The 14,804-nt window shown below is 42.7% G+C and overlaps 2 protein-coding genes across 2 annotated transcripts in view; one reads left to right on the forward strand and one right to left on the reverse strand.

The window, feature by feature from the left end:
* LOC110045524 (protocadherin Fat 4-like) overlaps positions 1-13,599 on the reverse strand; it is a 42,895-nt gene extending 29,296 nt beyond the window's left edge. Inside the window, exons 1-7 of the mRNA XM_089275926.1 lie at positions 13,392-13,599; positions 10,448-10,699; positions 8,921-9,103; positions 8,534-8,788; positions 7,005-7,724; positions 3,955-5,963; positions 2,848-3,052 (exon numbers count right to left, since the gene is read on the reverse strand). Of these exons, the coding sequence (XP_089132052.1) occupies positions 2,848-3,052; positions 3,955-5,963; positions 7,005-7,724; positions 8,534-8,788; positions 8,921-9,103; positions 10,448-10,699; positions 13,392-13,455 (3,688 nt within the window). The 5' untranslated portion in view covers positions 13,456-13,599. The remainder of the gene's footprint in view (positions 1-2,847; positions 3,053-3,954; positions 5,964-7,004; positions 7,725-8,533; positions 8,789-8,920; positions 9,104-10,447; positions 10,700-13,391) is intronic.
* LOC110045451 (adenosine receptor A2b-like) lies at positions 1,040-3,149 on the forward strand. The gene has a single exon (XM_020751062.2). The coding sequence runs from the start codon at positions 1,289-1,291 to the stop codon at positions 2,216-2,218; it is 930 nt and encodes a 309-aa protein (XP_020606721.2). The 5' UTR covers positions 1,040-1,288; the 3' UTR covers positions 2,219-3,149.
* Positions 13,600-14,804: the final 1,205 nt, after the last annotated feature.

Here is a 14,804-nt window from a genome sequence, read left to right on the forward strand (position 1 = left end):
AACATGCGTAGAGAGAACAACCGCTGTAACTAATGCTGGCTCACCTTCCGATTCTTCTTAGATTTTGTTTCAGATTTCTTAAGATTTTTTCTCGACTTCTTGATGCTGACCGAAAGGATCGCGGCCTCTGAGAAAGACGTTGAGATTAATTTGACCTAAAACAATGTTGGATGTAATTTCAACGAATATGCTGTTGCAATTTTCAAACCTAAAACCAAAAATTGGGTAAGATCGAGTACTTCTGTTTACAGCCATTCTCTTCTCCAGAATAAATATCAAAGATCCTTGTAACTGTCACATATATTAGTACATCGGCCTGTTTGCCAATTCCCGAACAATAGCACTGTTATTAAACTTAACAATTAGATTATGAGCTCGAGATTTCTATCACGCATTAAAAAAGAGAGCAAATAATTGTTTTCGTATAAATCTACTAGTCGTTCAAAACTTTATCTAAATCCTCTTTACGGACACTTCGAAAACGCAAAAAAGCTGCCGTCAAGTTATAACAAGCGCACTCTGCTGGACTACTCACTACTTACAAGTGAATAGATAGTGAGTAGAGTAGCCATTCAGAGAACGGCATTCGTGAAAGAACGAATCAAATTCGGGTAGCTATCAGCAAGGGGTTGAGTTATGACAATGGCTTTTGTCCACGGATGAACTTGCCGGCAGCTGTATGTAAGATCCATTGAACATTTCTATGAAACGCCTTTTAAGGCACATATTATGAAGTTATGTCTTTCAGTTTCGCCATAATATATATATGATGTTTTTCTTTGGGCAACACATTTTGTGCTCACTTCTATCATTCTGATCGAACAAATGCTTTAAGGATATCGGTCTTTCACCAGAAATTCATAACAGTTGGAGGTTTTATTTTCAAAAGCCTGCAAAACTTTAGTAGGTACAGATGGCCGACAGGATTCAATTTAATAGACTCATGATTGACAACTGCAAAGTCTTCCATTGATGATTTAAAGTATGTAATTTCAGAAAGTCTTGGTTTTATTCAAATTATTCTCAGTCGTCGACTTATTCAGCGTATGGGAGTAAAATGTCGGACAGCCCAAGTACTGTAAACATTGAACTCGTTATTTGATCTGTTTTTATCATCAGCTATCAGGAAAATTAAACTGCGTTTCAAGCGAGTGAATCAACTAGAAATCAGCTCTCCTTTCAAACTCTTTCGAGAGCGGGGACGAAGCATATGCCCGTCGTTCCGGGTAAAAAACGTTGATAGAAATTATTTCTCAGTGTTCTGAAAAGACCTCAACAAGTTGAAGTTATGACTAAGACAACTTGCGACATTTTGCTGCAGATCGCTCCCGCGATCTCCGATGTTGAAGACCTCCAATCGACCTACATCATTAATTGCGTCTTTAACAGTTTTCTGTCCTACACAGCTACCATGCTGAACATTGTCACAATCTATGCGATACGAAAAACATCCTCGTTGCTAAAACCTTTGAAAACATTACTCCTGAGCCTGGCTGTTTCTGATCTTGGTGTTGGTCTGTTGAGCGAGCCATTTTACATCTGGCTTCTGGTGAGATGGTCTCGGCTAATCTTACCTTCCTGCACCGCGTTCAACGCATTTTTCTTCCCTGTACGATTATTTGCTACAACGTCGTATCTTACAGTTGTTGCCATAAGTATAGAACGATTCTTGGCGATTCATCTTCATCTCCGATACCAGGAACTTGTAACTCACAAGCGTGTTGTTACAGTTGTGATCTCAATATGGATTTTTAGTTTATTCACTTCTTCAATGCATTTTTCTCATTCCCGTATTGTTTCTGCGATTCTTCCTTTTATCGCTGTGGCTTGTATTCTTGCGACGACATTTATTTATTGGAAGATTTATTTAGTTTTACGGCGTCACAAGGACCAAATTCAAGCTCTACAACCACAAGAAGCACAACAAGCTGCCCAAAATGGAAACGTGGTAAATTTTGCGCGCCTTAAAAAGTCCGTTGCGGGTTTATTTTACGTATATCTTGCGTTCTTGATTTGTTACCTGCCTCGCTATGTTATTTTGGCTGCCAGGGTAATCCAAGGTCCTCATCTTACCGTCATGAAGTCTACAATTTACTCGTGGACTTTGGTATTTCTTAATTCATCTCTAAACCCTGTGATTTACTGCTGGAAAATGAGACACATTCGACACGCTATCATGGACATACTGCGAAACATTGCACACCGGTACAGAACTTGACAAGGATAGTATCGTTATAAGCAGCCCTGATGCTTGGTGATTCTTGGTGACTCTGTTCTTTTAGCGTTGACGGGCTTTAACTAGTTTGCCTGTTTTGAAACGCTTGAAAAGTCTTTCATGGGATTACTATAAACCTAAAACAGGACAACGAAGAAACACCGAAAGACATGCAACATCAAAGTCAGAAAAAATTGGTACTTTCTCTCGAATTTGGCCCTATTAACGTATTGCCATTACACCTTTTCGTCGTTGTTCCCGATCTTCAAAAAGACTAGTCCTCGAGAACTTCAGTCTGGCCGAGGTAAAGTCCGATTTGTTTGTGGATTGTTCTTAAAAACGCAGTTCGAGCAGATTGAAAAGCAGATTGTCGGCTGCTGTGTGATTACAGACAAATTGAAGAAATGCTTGAAGAAATTCGAATGCTTGAGTTCATAATGCAGGGAAAAACAAACAGAAATGTAAACACAGACAAATGCATAAATATGCTAACTTAATTTTATGATGAGACAGGCTTTGTTGAACACCTGGCTCGGCCGGAATAAATTTGGGTAATACAACAATTAAGGATCAGTAGGGATTGCAAACACTGGAGTAACTGCCCCTTTTTAAACCCATATTCGAAAACTTACCTGAATCTGGATCTGAGGCGCTGACCGTATAAATTGCGCCTGCAGCCTCGTTTTCATTCACGCTAACACTGTAAGGTGCATCTGTAAATGACGGAGCATCATTGACGTCGCGGATACTGATGGTCAGCGGCTGAGAGACTGTCTTTGTACCATCAGTGACATTTACAGTCAGCGAGAAAGAGCTGGTTGTTTCATAATCTAGGGACTGGTAACAAGTAAAAAAAACAACTTGAATAAATTTGTAGCCAAATAAATTAAATTCTAAATAAATTATGTAGAAATAAATCCTGTTTTATCACAAAGTAGAAGGTACATTTTATATCAGATGAGAACTTTAAAGAAGGAACGAAGCTCTGGCTGTTTTTGGAAAATGTAACTGCCATGGTAAAGATTACTTACTGTATCTCCCAAACAAGCTTTTACCAGATCACTAGCAGTCGCGAGCGACTTGCATCTTTAAATTATCGTTGTATTTAACTTCACTGGCTATACCCTTCAACTTGGCTATACCTTGAAAATTTCCGCTTCTGGCTAATTTCGTTTAAAAGCGTGAGCACTCGAAGGTACCTCTGAAAGTCGCCCCCCCCCCGGACTGAATTACATCATTCTACTTTATTTAAATGGATCAACAAGTGCATGGCTGAGTTCTCACTCATGGTTAACTATCCATCAAACTAGCCAATGATCAACTCGAAGTTGATAAAGGTAAATTAAAAGTCCTGTTGAGTTGAAGCTGACGTTTAGAGCTTTGGTTTTTCGTAAGAGTAGCGTGATTTACTTTAAAAAGGGACCCTCCCGAGGGGGGGGGGGGTAGCATGTTATCTTGTTTCCTTGAAAATTTCGCTTTTTCTTCCTGTTCCCTATTAATTAACTTTATTGCTCCCTAATTTTTTTCGTCAAAGTTCCCTTTTAAAGCAAAGATAACCCTTGTTCCCTCAAATTAAACCCAAAAGTATCCATTTTTCCCCCTAAACGCCTGGGAGGCCCTCGCAGGGGGCTAAAGCTCAAAACGTCGACTTGCCCGCCATCGCAGCCTACAAACTAATACCTTTCTCCAAGAAACAGTTTTACACTTATAATTATAACTGATACGGTTAATTCAAATACCTGACTCGTTGTTATGATCCCTGTGGCTGATCCAATGTTGAAATCACTGCTGCCAGTCAAACTAAACGTCAACGAATCACCGTCCTGATCTGACGCTGTTAAAACCAATACAGTGCTTCCAATACTAGCATCCTCACCAACGCTCGTGCTATAAGGAGTGCCAAGAAAGACTGGGTCATCATTTTGATTGACAACGTCAACATACAATGACGTAATCGCCACTCCCCCATTACTATCACTCCCTCGGACTGTTAGCGTGTAACCGCTGACTGTTTCATAATCAAGTGCGTCGTCTAAAGACACAACTCCAGTATTAGCGTGAATCGAGAACAGCTCACTTCCTACTCCATATAAGCTGAACGTTACTGTATCGCCATCTTCGTCTGTGGCGCTTACCGTAAAAACGTTTCCGCTGTTGACGTTTTCGTTCACACTTGCGTTGTAAGGTGCGTTAGAAAACGTTGGAGCGTCGTTGAGGTCATCAACGCTGATAGTTATCCCTTCATTAACTGTCACGCTGCCGTCTGATACGGACACGTTCAGGGAATAAGAACTGATATTTTCCCTGTCGAGTCCTTGCACCGTGGTTATAACTCCCGTATTTGAGCCGATATTAAAGTGACCGCTATTAGCTCCGGACAGACTGTATGTCAGCGTGTCTGAGGGATCATCATCAATAGCAAAAACTTTTATCACGGTGGTCCCGACGGGGAGGTTTTCACCGATGTTCACGCTATATGGCGTGCTGACGAACTGGGGCGAGTCATTCTGATCGACAACTGTCACGTTTAAGCTTGTCGTAGCCACGCCCATGTTTGAATCACAGGCTCTGATGGTAAGATAGTACGCGGGTGTGGTCTCAAAATCCAAAGCACGTGTTAACGTGACCACGCCCGTGGATGGGTTAATAGAAAAGTCAATACTTCCGGTTCCGGATAGTGTAAATGTCAAGGAATCGCCACTGTCTTCATCCGTAGCGCTAACTGTGTGAACCGCGGCGGCGGCGTCGTTTTCCACCACGCTTACGTTGTACGGTGCGTTGGTGAAAGTTGGCGCGTCGTTTGTGTCAATCACTGTGATTGACAGGGCCTCAGTGGCAAACGAGTCACCGTCTGTTACACTGATACTCAGCGTATACAAGCCTACGGTTTCTTGGTCCAGTGGTTGCGTAGTAGTCACCAGGCCTGTCGAGGAGGAGATTGCAAAATGACTGCTGTTTGTTCCAGTTAGGGAGTAACTCAAAGAATCACCGCTGTCTTCATCAGTCGCTACCACTTGAATGACATGGGTTCCTGTTTGAAGATTCTCAGCGATGCTCACACTATATGGTGTCGTTAGAAAACTTGGTGTTTCATTTAAGTTGTTGACTGACACGTTAAGGTTCGTTGTGGCGCTACCTCCGTTGTCATCTAAAACTGTTAACGATAAAAAATATGAGGATCTAGATTCATAGTCAAGGGCGCGAGCGAGTGTTATAGCGCCTGTAGAGGAATCTAATACGAAATCAGCTGAACCTGAGCCCGCAAGGAAAAACGTCAAGCTGTCAGCGGTATCCTGGTCGGATGCACTCACGGTGTACACGACTGCGCCTGCGTCATTTTCATCAACAGCTGCTGAGTAAGGTGCGTTAGTAAACGCAGGCTCATCATTCTTGTTATTGACGGTAATAGTCAAAGACGTCGTGATAGTGGTTTTACCATCAGTCACCGAAACTGTCAGCGCGTATGAGGTCACAGTTTCATAATCTAAGCTCTTTATAGTACTTATAAGACCAGAGTTGCTTGCGATCGCAAAGTCGGCATTATTGATACCAGAAAGACTGTATGTCAGCGTGTCTCCGCTGTCATCATCGATCGCAGACGCTGTGAGCAGTGTAAATCCACTTGACAGGCCTTCATCAATAGCAGCAGCATACGGTGCACCAAGGAATTCTGGGGAATCATTGGCGTCAGTGACCGTGATTGTAAGGCTGGTAGATGCGCGGCCGCCATTTCCGTCAGAAACGTGCACTATGGAGGAAATGGCAAGAATAAAATGAGTTATAATGAGGTATAAGTCTTTTTTCAAGCCTAGGTAGTTGAACAGCTCGGGTTTCCGCGATCCCCAACCCGAAGCGCTTAGGAATATTTCTACAGCCCCTGGCTTGGATTCATGTCACGAATCCATGATGCTATTTCATTTTAGTATAAATCTACTAGCGTTCTATCGCGAATGCCGTTCTCTGATAGAGAGAGGGTAGCGTAGCAGTGTGCCCTTGTTAACAAATGACGGCCGCTTCTTGGCGTTTTCGAAGTGTCTATAATGAGGATTTAGATAGAGTTTTGAACAACTAGTAGATTTATACTAAAACAATTCGATTATTTATAGCTCTCGATTTCTATCGCGTGATCGTCAACTATCACGCGATTGAAATCTCGGGCTCATAATCTAATTGTTTAATAGCTAACAAACCTCCAACACTTCTGTTGCGTTGCCCTTACAAATCACCGATAACCATATATACTCCTAATTGACTTATTCACTAGCTGAAAGTGATAGAAATAAATAAACTAACTTAAAAAAAAATGCGGGAAATTCTTTAAGACAAAAGGACGAAAACGGTTGCTTATGCAATCTTGTGTGCGAAACCTTGATTAAAAGAATAAAGCTAGAGCTGCGTGATAAACTATTCTATAAAAAGCGGGCGTGGAACGTATAAGAGACTGCTGACCTGCGGACTTGCCCTCCAGTTAATTTGATAACGGTGGTTGTCAATAATAATATTGTAACACGATATACACTTTAAAAAACGTCTGCAAGTTCACAGACTGCATTTGGTTAATACGGATACAAAACGCCGTCCTTTTTATTGGCTAGTTTGAACACATTTCAGTGGTTATGAAGTAAACTGAATTCTTAGGAGTCGAGCGAGCGAGTATTAAGATAAGTTAGGCACGACAAATAAGTAAACTGATACAGGGGCTAAGTAGTTTTATATAGAGATAGCTTTCTTTGTTCCGACAATTCTTTATTGCATAACTTCTAATTTGCCTTAGTGATGATAAGCTCACCAGTCAAGGAGTATGAAGTCGTATCTTCATAGTTCAATTTCTGAGTGGTTGTCACAATTCCTGTACCAGAGTCTATCGTGAAATGCGTCACACCCGATCCCGACAACGAATACGTCAGCGAATCGCCATCCTGATCACTCGCGTCCACATCGTAAACACTCGTGCCAACCGATACATTTTCGGAGACGCTCGTCGAGTAGGGAGAGCTCGGCAGCGTTGGCGCGTCGTTTTTATCCAGAACACTAATGGAGACGAACTTCGAGTCGCTCGCTGCACCATCGGAGAAAGTCACCGTTAAATTGTAACTGTCTTGTGTTTCGAAATCGAGAGTAACTCCTGACTTGATCCGAATCATACCCGAGTTAAGAATTGTGAAATCGGAGCTGCCCGACAAGGAGAACAAGATACCGTGTCCATCTTCATCGGAGGCTCCGGTTTTCAACACATTTGTCCCGCTGGGTTCGTCCTCTGCGATAGTAGCCGAGTACGAGCTACTGAGGGAGACTGGCGCGTCATTCTGATTGGTCACCGTAACTGTCAATGATGTTGAGGCCACGCTGCCGTTACCGTGACCGTTACCATCGGATGCCGTGACAGTAAGCGAGTAGGAAGAGCGTGACTCGTAGTTGAGCGCGTTGTTAAGGGTGACCACGCCGCTAGACGCGTGAATGGTGAAGTCGGAACTTTTGGCGCCGGATAGAGAATAGGTAACTGTATCTCCTGAAATATAAAATATAATGGCGTGAGGTCAGTGTTTGAGTCACATTGACCCCCTCAAACGGTGTCTCCAGTTCAGTTTCTTTCGATGGTAATTAACTGGGAGTATTCCCCCTCCCCCCCCCCCCCCCTTAAGCCCTCCAACCAGTTCATCGCAAGATGATTCAGTTCAAAGCATTCAGTTTGCCAGGTCTTCCAAGCGATTCGACCGTACTCTGAAGGGAACGGGTTTTTGTCAAAGAACAAAACACAACGACCTCGGACAGGACACGAATGTCTCAGACCTCTTGATATGGAATTCATCGTCTAACAAATGGGCCACCGAGTCTGCTAAGGGTGAAAGTTCTTGTTAATCCAAGATTAACTAGCGAAAGCCTTTGCAGTAGGAAAGAAGAATATGGCAGGCATATTTACATGGTCTGATACAAACACGAGAAAAAGCTTGGAGGACCTCAGAAAATTAGGTAAACTCGAATCTACGTAAGCCGTTTTTAAATAGCCTAATGCACATATCTCAGCTTATGTATCATGAGACAAGCAGCAGTATTCCTACTCCTCCTGGATAACATGCTAGTCCATCCAAGGGTTGTCCCCCAGCATTAAGTTTTCCGGTACCTATTCATACACCTGGGTGGAGAGAGGCACTGTGAGAGTAAAGTGTCTTGCCCGAGAACACAACGCAATGTCCCCGGGCAGGACTCGAACCCAGACCGCTCGATCCGGAGACGAGCGCACTAACCATGAGGCCACCATGCCTCTACACAGAGCAAGCGTGAGTTCCATAGTTAACGTTTTCTTCTAAAGCAATTTACCGTCAGGGTCAGTCGCAGCAACAGTCACAACACTCGCTGCGGCGTCGTTTTCTGCAATCGTAGTAGAATACGGTGCGCCAGTGAACGAGGGACTCTCGTTAACATCAGTGACTGAGATTACAACCCCAGTGGTGTCGTTTAGGGAGCCAGAGTCTGTTGCCGTCAGTGTCAGAGAATGGCTGGTATCTGTCTCAAAGTCGAGGCTTGCGGCTACTTCTATGATTCCATTGCTAAGCACGTTAAACAACGATGAACCTGGATTGAAAACAAGAGATCATTTGGTCACTAGTATGCTTGCAGGATATTGTATTTCGAAATCACCCACCCCTCCCTCAAAACTGAAAAGTCAAATGGTCGACCCCTTAGCATGGTGAAATCAAAACTCACCCGAGCCCGAGAGGCTGTAAGTCAGCGTATCACCGCCATCAGGGTCCGTAGCAGTTATAGTAATGATATCGACTCCATTAGCACTGTTCTCTGCTATTTCACCACTGTACGAAGAAAGCGTAAAGCTAGGGGCTTCGTTAACATCGTTCACAGTAATTGTCACACTAGCTGTTGTTGTATCACCTGAAGCAGAAGAAAGACAGTTTGGAAACACGTCCTTTCATATCAAGTGGTCTGACAAACAATACCTTTCCCGCATTCCACTTTCGGTGCATACGAACAATAGCCTCTTACAGACGTTCAGTTAGTTGCGGCGCAGCACGAAAAACGGCGCGCGAAAAAAATAAGAAAAGCGCGGCGACCTTTTGTTAAGGTTACCCACAGGCGTTCTTTTGCTTCCTCTCGCCGCGCTTTTTATTTTTTTCGCGCGCCGATTTTCCCGCAGCGCCACAACTAAGTTACTTGAACTGACTGAAAGAGGCTATACGAACTGAAAGAAGCCTGGAAGAGGCTATAAGAACAATAGTATGCGTACCAGAGCGAGGTTGGGGTGGACATTTTCATACATTTGCAGTGGCGGATCCAGGGGAGGGGCCCGTGGGGCCCGGCCCCCCCTTATTTTGGATAAAAAAGGAAAAAATCTCAGAAAGAAGAAAAGCCGGCTGGGCAAGCAAAACAAAACCGCCCGCCACCCCCCCTCTTAGCTTAAGGTCTGGATCCGCCAGTGATTTGTTGTATTTTTGTCAACCCTGACCTCGACTCGGCGCCATTGTTTGTTGAACGCGGAAAGGTCTATTGCTTAACTTCAAACAGGAGACTACGCTACGCTCTCGGAAGAGAGGGGAGCTTCTCTCCCGACAGGGTGGCGTTGCATGACGGAGAGATGGACAGAACTGGTGCAACCCAATCTAATGTTTTAGGCCAATTGGTTCACGCTCATGATACATTTTCTTCAGTGAACTTTCAACGCTTCTGTTTATATTGGTCCCAGATAGAAACGGGTAGCTACACGTTTCAGGGACTGGGGCACAGTTTGGGTCGTTTATCTTTTGTACGGTGAGGGAACAGCTCTTGCTAGTTCTGTTTTCCTATCGAGTTTTAGTATAAATCTACTAGCGTTCTATCACGAATGCCGTTCTCTGATTGGCAACGCTACTCACTATCTATTCTGTGATAGATAGTGAGTAGCTTAGCAGTGTGCGGTTGTTAACAAAATCACGGCCGCTGTTTGAACGACTGGTAAATATATACTAAAACAATCAGATTATTTGCTCTCGATTTCTATGCATGATAGTTGACGAGGACGCAGCCCGAGTCAACTACCACGTGATAGAAATCACGTGATAGTCAATCATAATCTAATTGTTTAATGGAAACACGATCTTTCACCAATTTCCCGTAAAATAAGGGCATTAGAGAGCATGCTTGTACCCAGTCCTGTGACGCACAACACTAAGATATTGTTCCCAGGTTCCTCTGAGTCAGAGTTGAAGTTTCTGTTTCGTCATTGCACGTTCCCATGCTTACCTGCGGCCTCAGCCTGGACAGTTAGCGAGTAAGAGTTCTGTGACTCGAAGTCTATAATCAATCCATTAGTTAGCACGCTAAGTCCATCGCCACTCAGTTTAAACGGCCCCGCTGAACTTATTATTGAGTATGTAATGTTATCGCCATCACTGTCTGACGCTGACAGGGTGATTCCGCTGACTGTAGTGTCCGTGGGCACATTTTCATCGACTGTGCCGCTGTAAGAGCTGGGACTGAACACAGGAGCGGCACCTAAACAAGACAAACGAGAGGTATCAATATAGACGAAAAATTAATACAAATTTGACGCTAAGACATTCAGCTTCATAACTTCTTTTGAGAGTCTTTGAGGGCTGTAAATTCGAGAAACAAGAACAAAAAAACTTTGAACAGAGCTCAATGAGATTATCCATTTAGACTTTATATGTCCCTCTTTTGTCGATTATATGGCCGATTTTTTTTTACATTTAGTTGAACATAGTTCACGTGTTCTTGCAATCAGTGTCTTGGTCGAATCAGTGAGATTTGAAGGCCTTTGAATTTGACACTGCTGGCGGATTAGTTCAAGAGAAAGACTTATTAGACACGGTGTACATAATTATAGTTTGAAGCTCGATCACCATAGCTTAAATGCCCCGAGAGCATTTGGTTTCTCTTAAGCCGAACGAAAGAGAAAATTAGAAGAAACCAACTGCTCGCAGTGCATCGCTTAAAGGTCCTTAGAGAAAAAATGTGTAAGCTGTTGACACTTTTGTAAAGATTAGAAGGCTGCCTAGCTAAGTTTCCCTGACTGGTAGTTTATTTAGCAACGTGAAATACGTTGCACGTCACTGGAGGGGTGAAAGGTTTCGAAAGAATGGTGCTACACGACGCATTTAAGGCATCAGTCTTTTTGTCGGTTTTGAAAGATAGCTGAGAAAATCAAAGTTCTACTGACTTTCAAGTAAGTCTGTTTAATTTTGAATCTCAAAAATGTGAAACGTTTGCACTACTTGAACTGTTTTACTAGCTTGATATCCTTTTATACAACGCTTAGCAACTGTCAAGTGGCATAACATAATGCACTGAGTTGCAAGGCTGAGGGTGTTACAAAGCTTAGCAAGAACTGAGAGGGCGTTGATCGGCACATACTTCGGGACATGTTGTGGAGATGTGAAGCAGGGACAAACCTTTCGTGTGCGGCTAAGACGCATGGAAGGCCAGTGTGCAAACTGGTACAAACGAAGCGGATATTGATTCATTGCTTTGTTGTAGCAGGGGCAGTTTGCAATAGCAGTACACACGATGCCGCATTGAAAACTGAGGTCATTTCGTCCCTGCTTCATGACGCACGAATTCAAACCAGCTGCATGAATTTCAAGCAACATATAGAGGGAACAAAATTTTGTCCCCACAACAGAATTGCTTTGCAAAAACGGGCATGTCACACAAGGAAAACTGTCGCTGCAGCATGTTCTTGCTTCATAACCCTGCAACATGTCTCCTAGTGCGTGTCGACCCTAACTGTCATTCACAGTGACGAGTGTGCCTCTACAAAGGTTAAACTGGGCTACTTTAACTTGTTTGAGTAACTGGCGCTGCACATATTGATCAATAAATGAAACAACACTGAGTTTGCAACTATTATATTTTTGAGACAAGATGCATGAAAGACAGGTTGAAAGAAAGTAGATAAATTGTTTCAGTCACAGTAGTCACATTTCTAGTCAAGTTGACTGGAAAGCTGCTCAACGATACTGGAACTGCAGCCAGAATCATGAAACTTTGCACCCATGTAGAACAGCAACCTGGCGTTTCGCTATCCGGTCTCACAGCACCAAGTCCATTAGCCCCTTACCGTTTGGTTAGGGGCTAATCTACTAGGGGTTACAACTGCAGCGTGTTGGCCTTGATAAAAACATTTCTGTGAACGCTTTCAAGTTCTTGCGCACTTCCATGGAAAGAAAACTGAATCTTTAAAAGGTCGGCACATACGAGGGGACCATAGTCCCTGCAACCTGTCCCCTGAAGAATTTACACGAAGGGACTGGTCGCAGGGACAGTTCACACGAAGCGTTTTGAGAACAAGTCGCAGGGACTTGTCCCAAAAAATTCAAACTAGTTTGAATAAGTGCGACTAGTCGCAGGGACCAACTTTTAGTCCTTGCGACTAGATTTTGTGTTTAAAATGGCTAGTTCACACGATGGGACTTGTTCCCGCGATTTGTTACAGAGCTTAGTCGCAGCGACTAGCCCCCTCGTGTGTGCCGACCTTTAAGCTACTTCGCCAAGTAACAGCCACACAAAGTCGTGATTAAACTTTTGCAAGTTCACCTTCCTGCTAAAACTCTATTTGCGACTCGAAGCGCCATCTGATGAAATCTTACATTTTTGATTTGGTTAAATTATTCATGTTGGAACCTGTAATCACAATGCCCAGCTGACGTACAGGATCAATACATGTATTGAAAATATGCTCTTGATCACTCAAATGACTCACCCGAGCGAAATTTTTGACTTCAGCAAGAAATATTTCAATACGAAAGAACTACCGTGATGTGATCCACGCTAGCCATTGATGAACCTGTCACTAAGTCACTGGTTAACGAAGCAACCGTTTTAGCGCAGGTCCATGCAAGATTCCGGCCAACAAACAGGCAGAAGAGTGGGAAACACAAGTGTAATTATTAAAGCACAAAGTTCAAAACTCATTCTAATCCTTATGTCCACGCTTGGGTTTTTCAGTGTTTGAGCATTTTTAATGCTTGCACACTTGTGAAATCTAAAAGTCTAAAGCCAGTGAAGCAGAAAGCAGATTGATTGTACTCGATATTTGGTTACGCGGCAAGTTTCAAAGCAAATTCGTGTGTCTTGATATCAAAAAACCCTTAGCAAGTCCTAAGAAATTCGAAATAGGATTAAAACAAACATAACAACTAGCTAATAATATTATATTTATACGTACCTTCGGTGTTGGGCGTCCAAGCGAAAACAGCGCATACAACCAGTATAGGTACGTTAAAATTCATCTACAATCCCATCGCAAGTTATATCTCACTTTTACCAGCTTAACGTTTGCTGAAGAAGCAAGGAAAACAGGTCAGAGACTCAGATCTTCGCGACTTAGCTAGACACGCATCTACTAATCAAACAAACGTTCTGACTTCGCTAGAGATTGCGGTTATTGACACTGTGACGTTTATAAAGCAATCAAGCGGAGAACTTATTACACTTACTGTATTGGTCTTTTCTTTCCCGAAACAAAACAAGCCATTTGTTTATGGATCAGGCACGTTTTATTGCCTATTGTTTTGTAAACCTCAAGATGCTTTATAATTATGCTGCCATGGATACTCGGGCAAAGATGACAGTTTTAGGCTTATAAATATTCACTTTTCTTTCATTCAGTGTAATTCCCGTTCGGCTCAACCAAAATCGTCGATCGTTTACAATTCTTCCTTCGGTATACCTCAAAGGACGAACCCCTTGTAACGACTGTAATTTCGTGATTTTTCGCCAAATTTGCTTAAACTTTTCTTGTTAAACACTTGCATATCATTTACGAAGTTTCGAGAATTTGAAAAAATGCAAAAACGAGAAAAAAAAAACGATGTCTAATATCTAAAAGACTTCGTGCAATAACGGTACATTTTAGTCTCATTTGCAAACTAGTTCCAGTCTAATACCGGGAATACGAATATGACCTATTTACTTTAAACGATATCGAAATAACGGACATTGGACGCCATTTCGTTTGATGTGCAAAATTGTACGAAGGAATACTGCTTTGTTCATTCGGGTGGACCCGAATAGCAGGACACTGTAGTTGCAATTGCAATGTCCTGAACTGCAAATTTGCAATGTCCATTAGTTTGATGTAAGCCAAAGAAATCTGTGGAAAGATTTTACTGATTTAACTTGAGAACTGTGGATTGGCTGGAAATAAGTACACTTTTTAAGAAGATTTTACGAAATTCGAAAGCATAGCTGCTTTATTTCTACGTACGGTTACGGCCTACCGTCCACACTAATCCGTCACGAAATCGGAGCCTTTCGAAAACGCTCTTCAAACCGAAGGGATTTGAAAGCGCTAACTTTGCCTTTTTGAGTGGATGGAAAACATTTTGAAAACGAGCTTTTAGGAAACGATGAGTTACGATAATCATGTGATTTCACTGTCTGAGTCTGCCTCAAACAAAAGTCCAATATGACCACAGAGTTTTCAAATTTCTCCGGCGTAGTGTGGACGAAAGACAGTTGCGTTTTCAGATTAAAAGCGTCGTTTTCAAACTTTTCTCCATCGTAGTGTGGACGAGGCCTTAGCTAAGAACATACCTATGTCAGTTTCCAGCTCATTTTTGTATCAATTTGTAACTGC

This window comes from Orbicella faveolata, unplaced genomic scaffold (genome assembly GCF_042242905.1).
Source record: "Orbicella faveolata isolate gen_17 unplaced genomic scaffold, um_ofav_v1 contig_4, whole genome shotgun sequence".
Taxonomy (NCBI): domain Eukaryota; kingdom Metazoa; phylum Cnidaria; class Anthozoa; order Scleractinia; family Merulinidae; genus Orbicella; species Orbicella faveolata.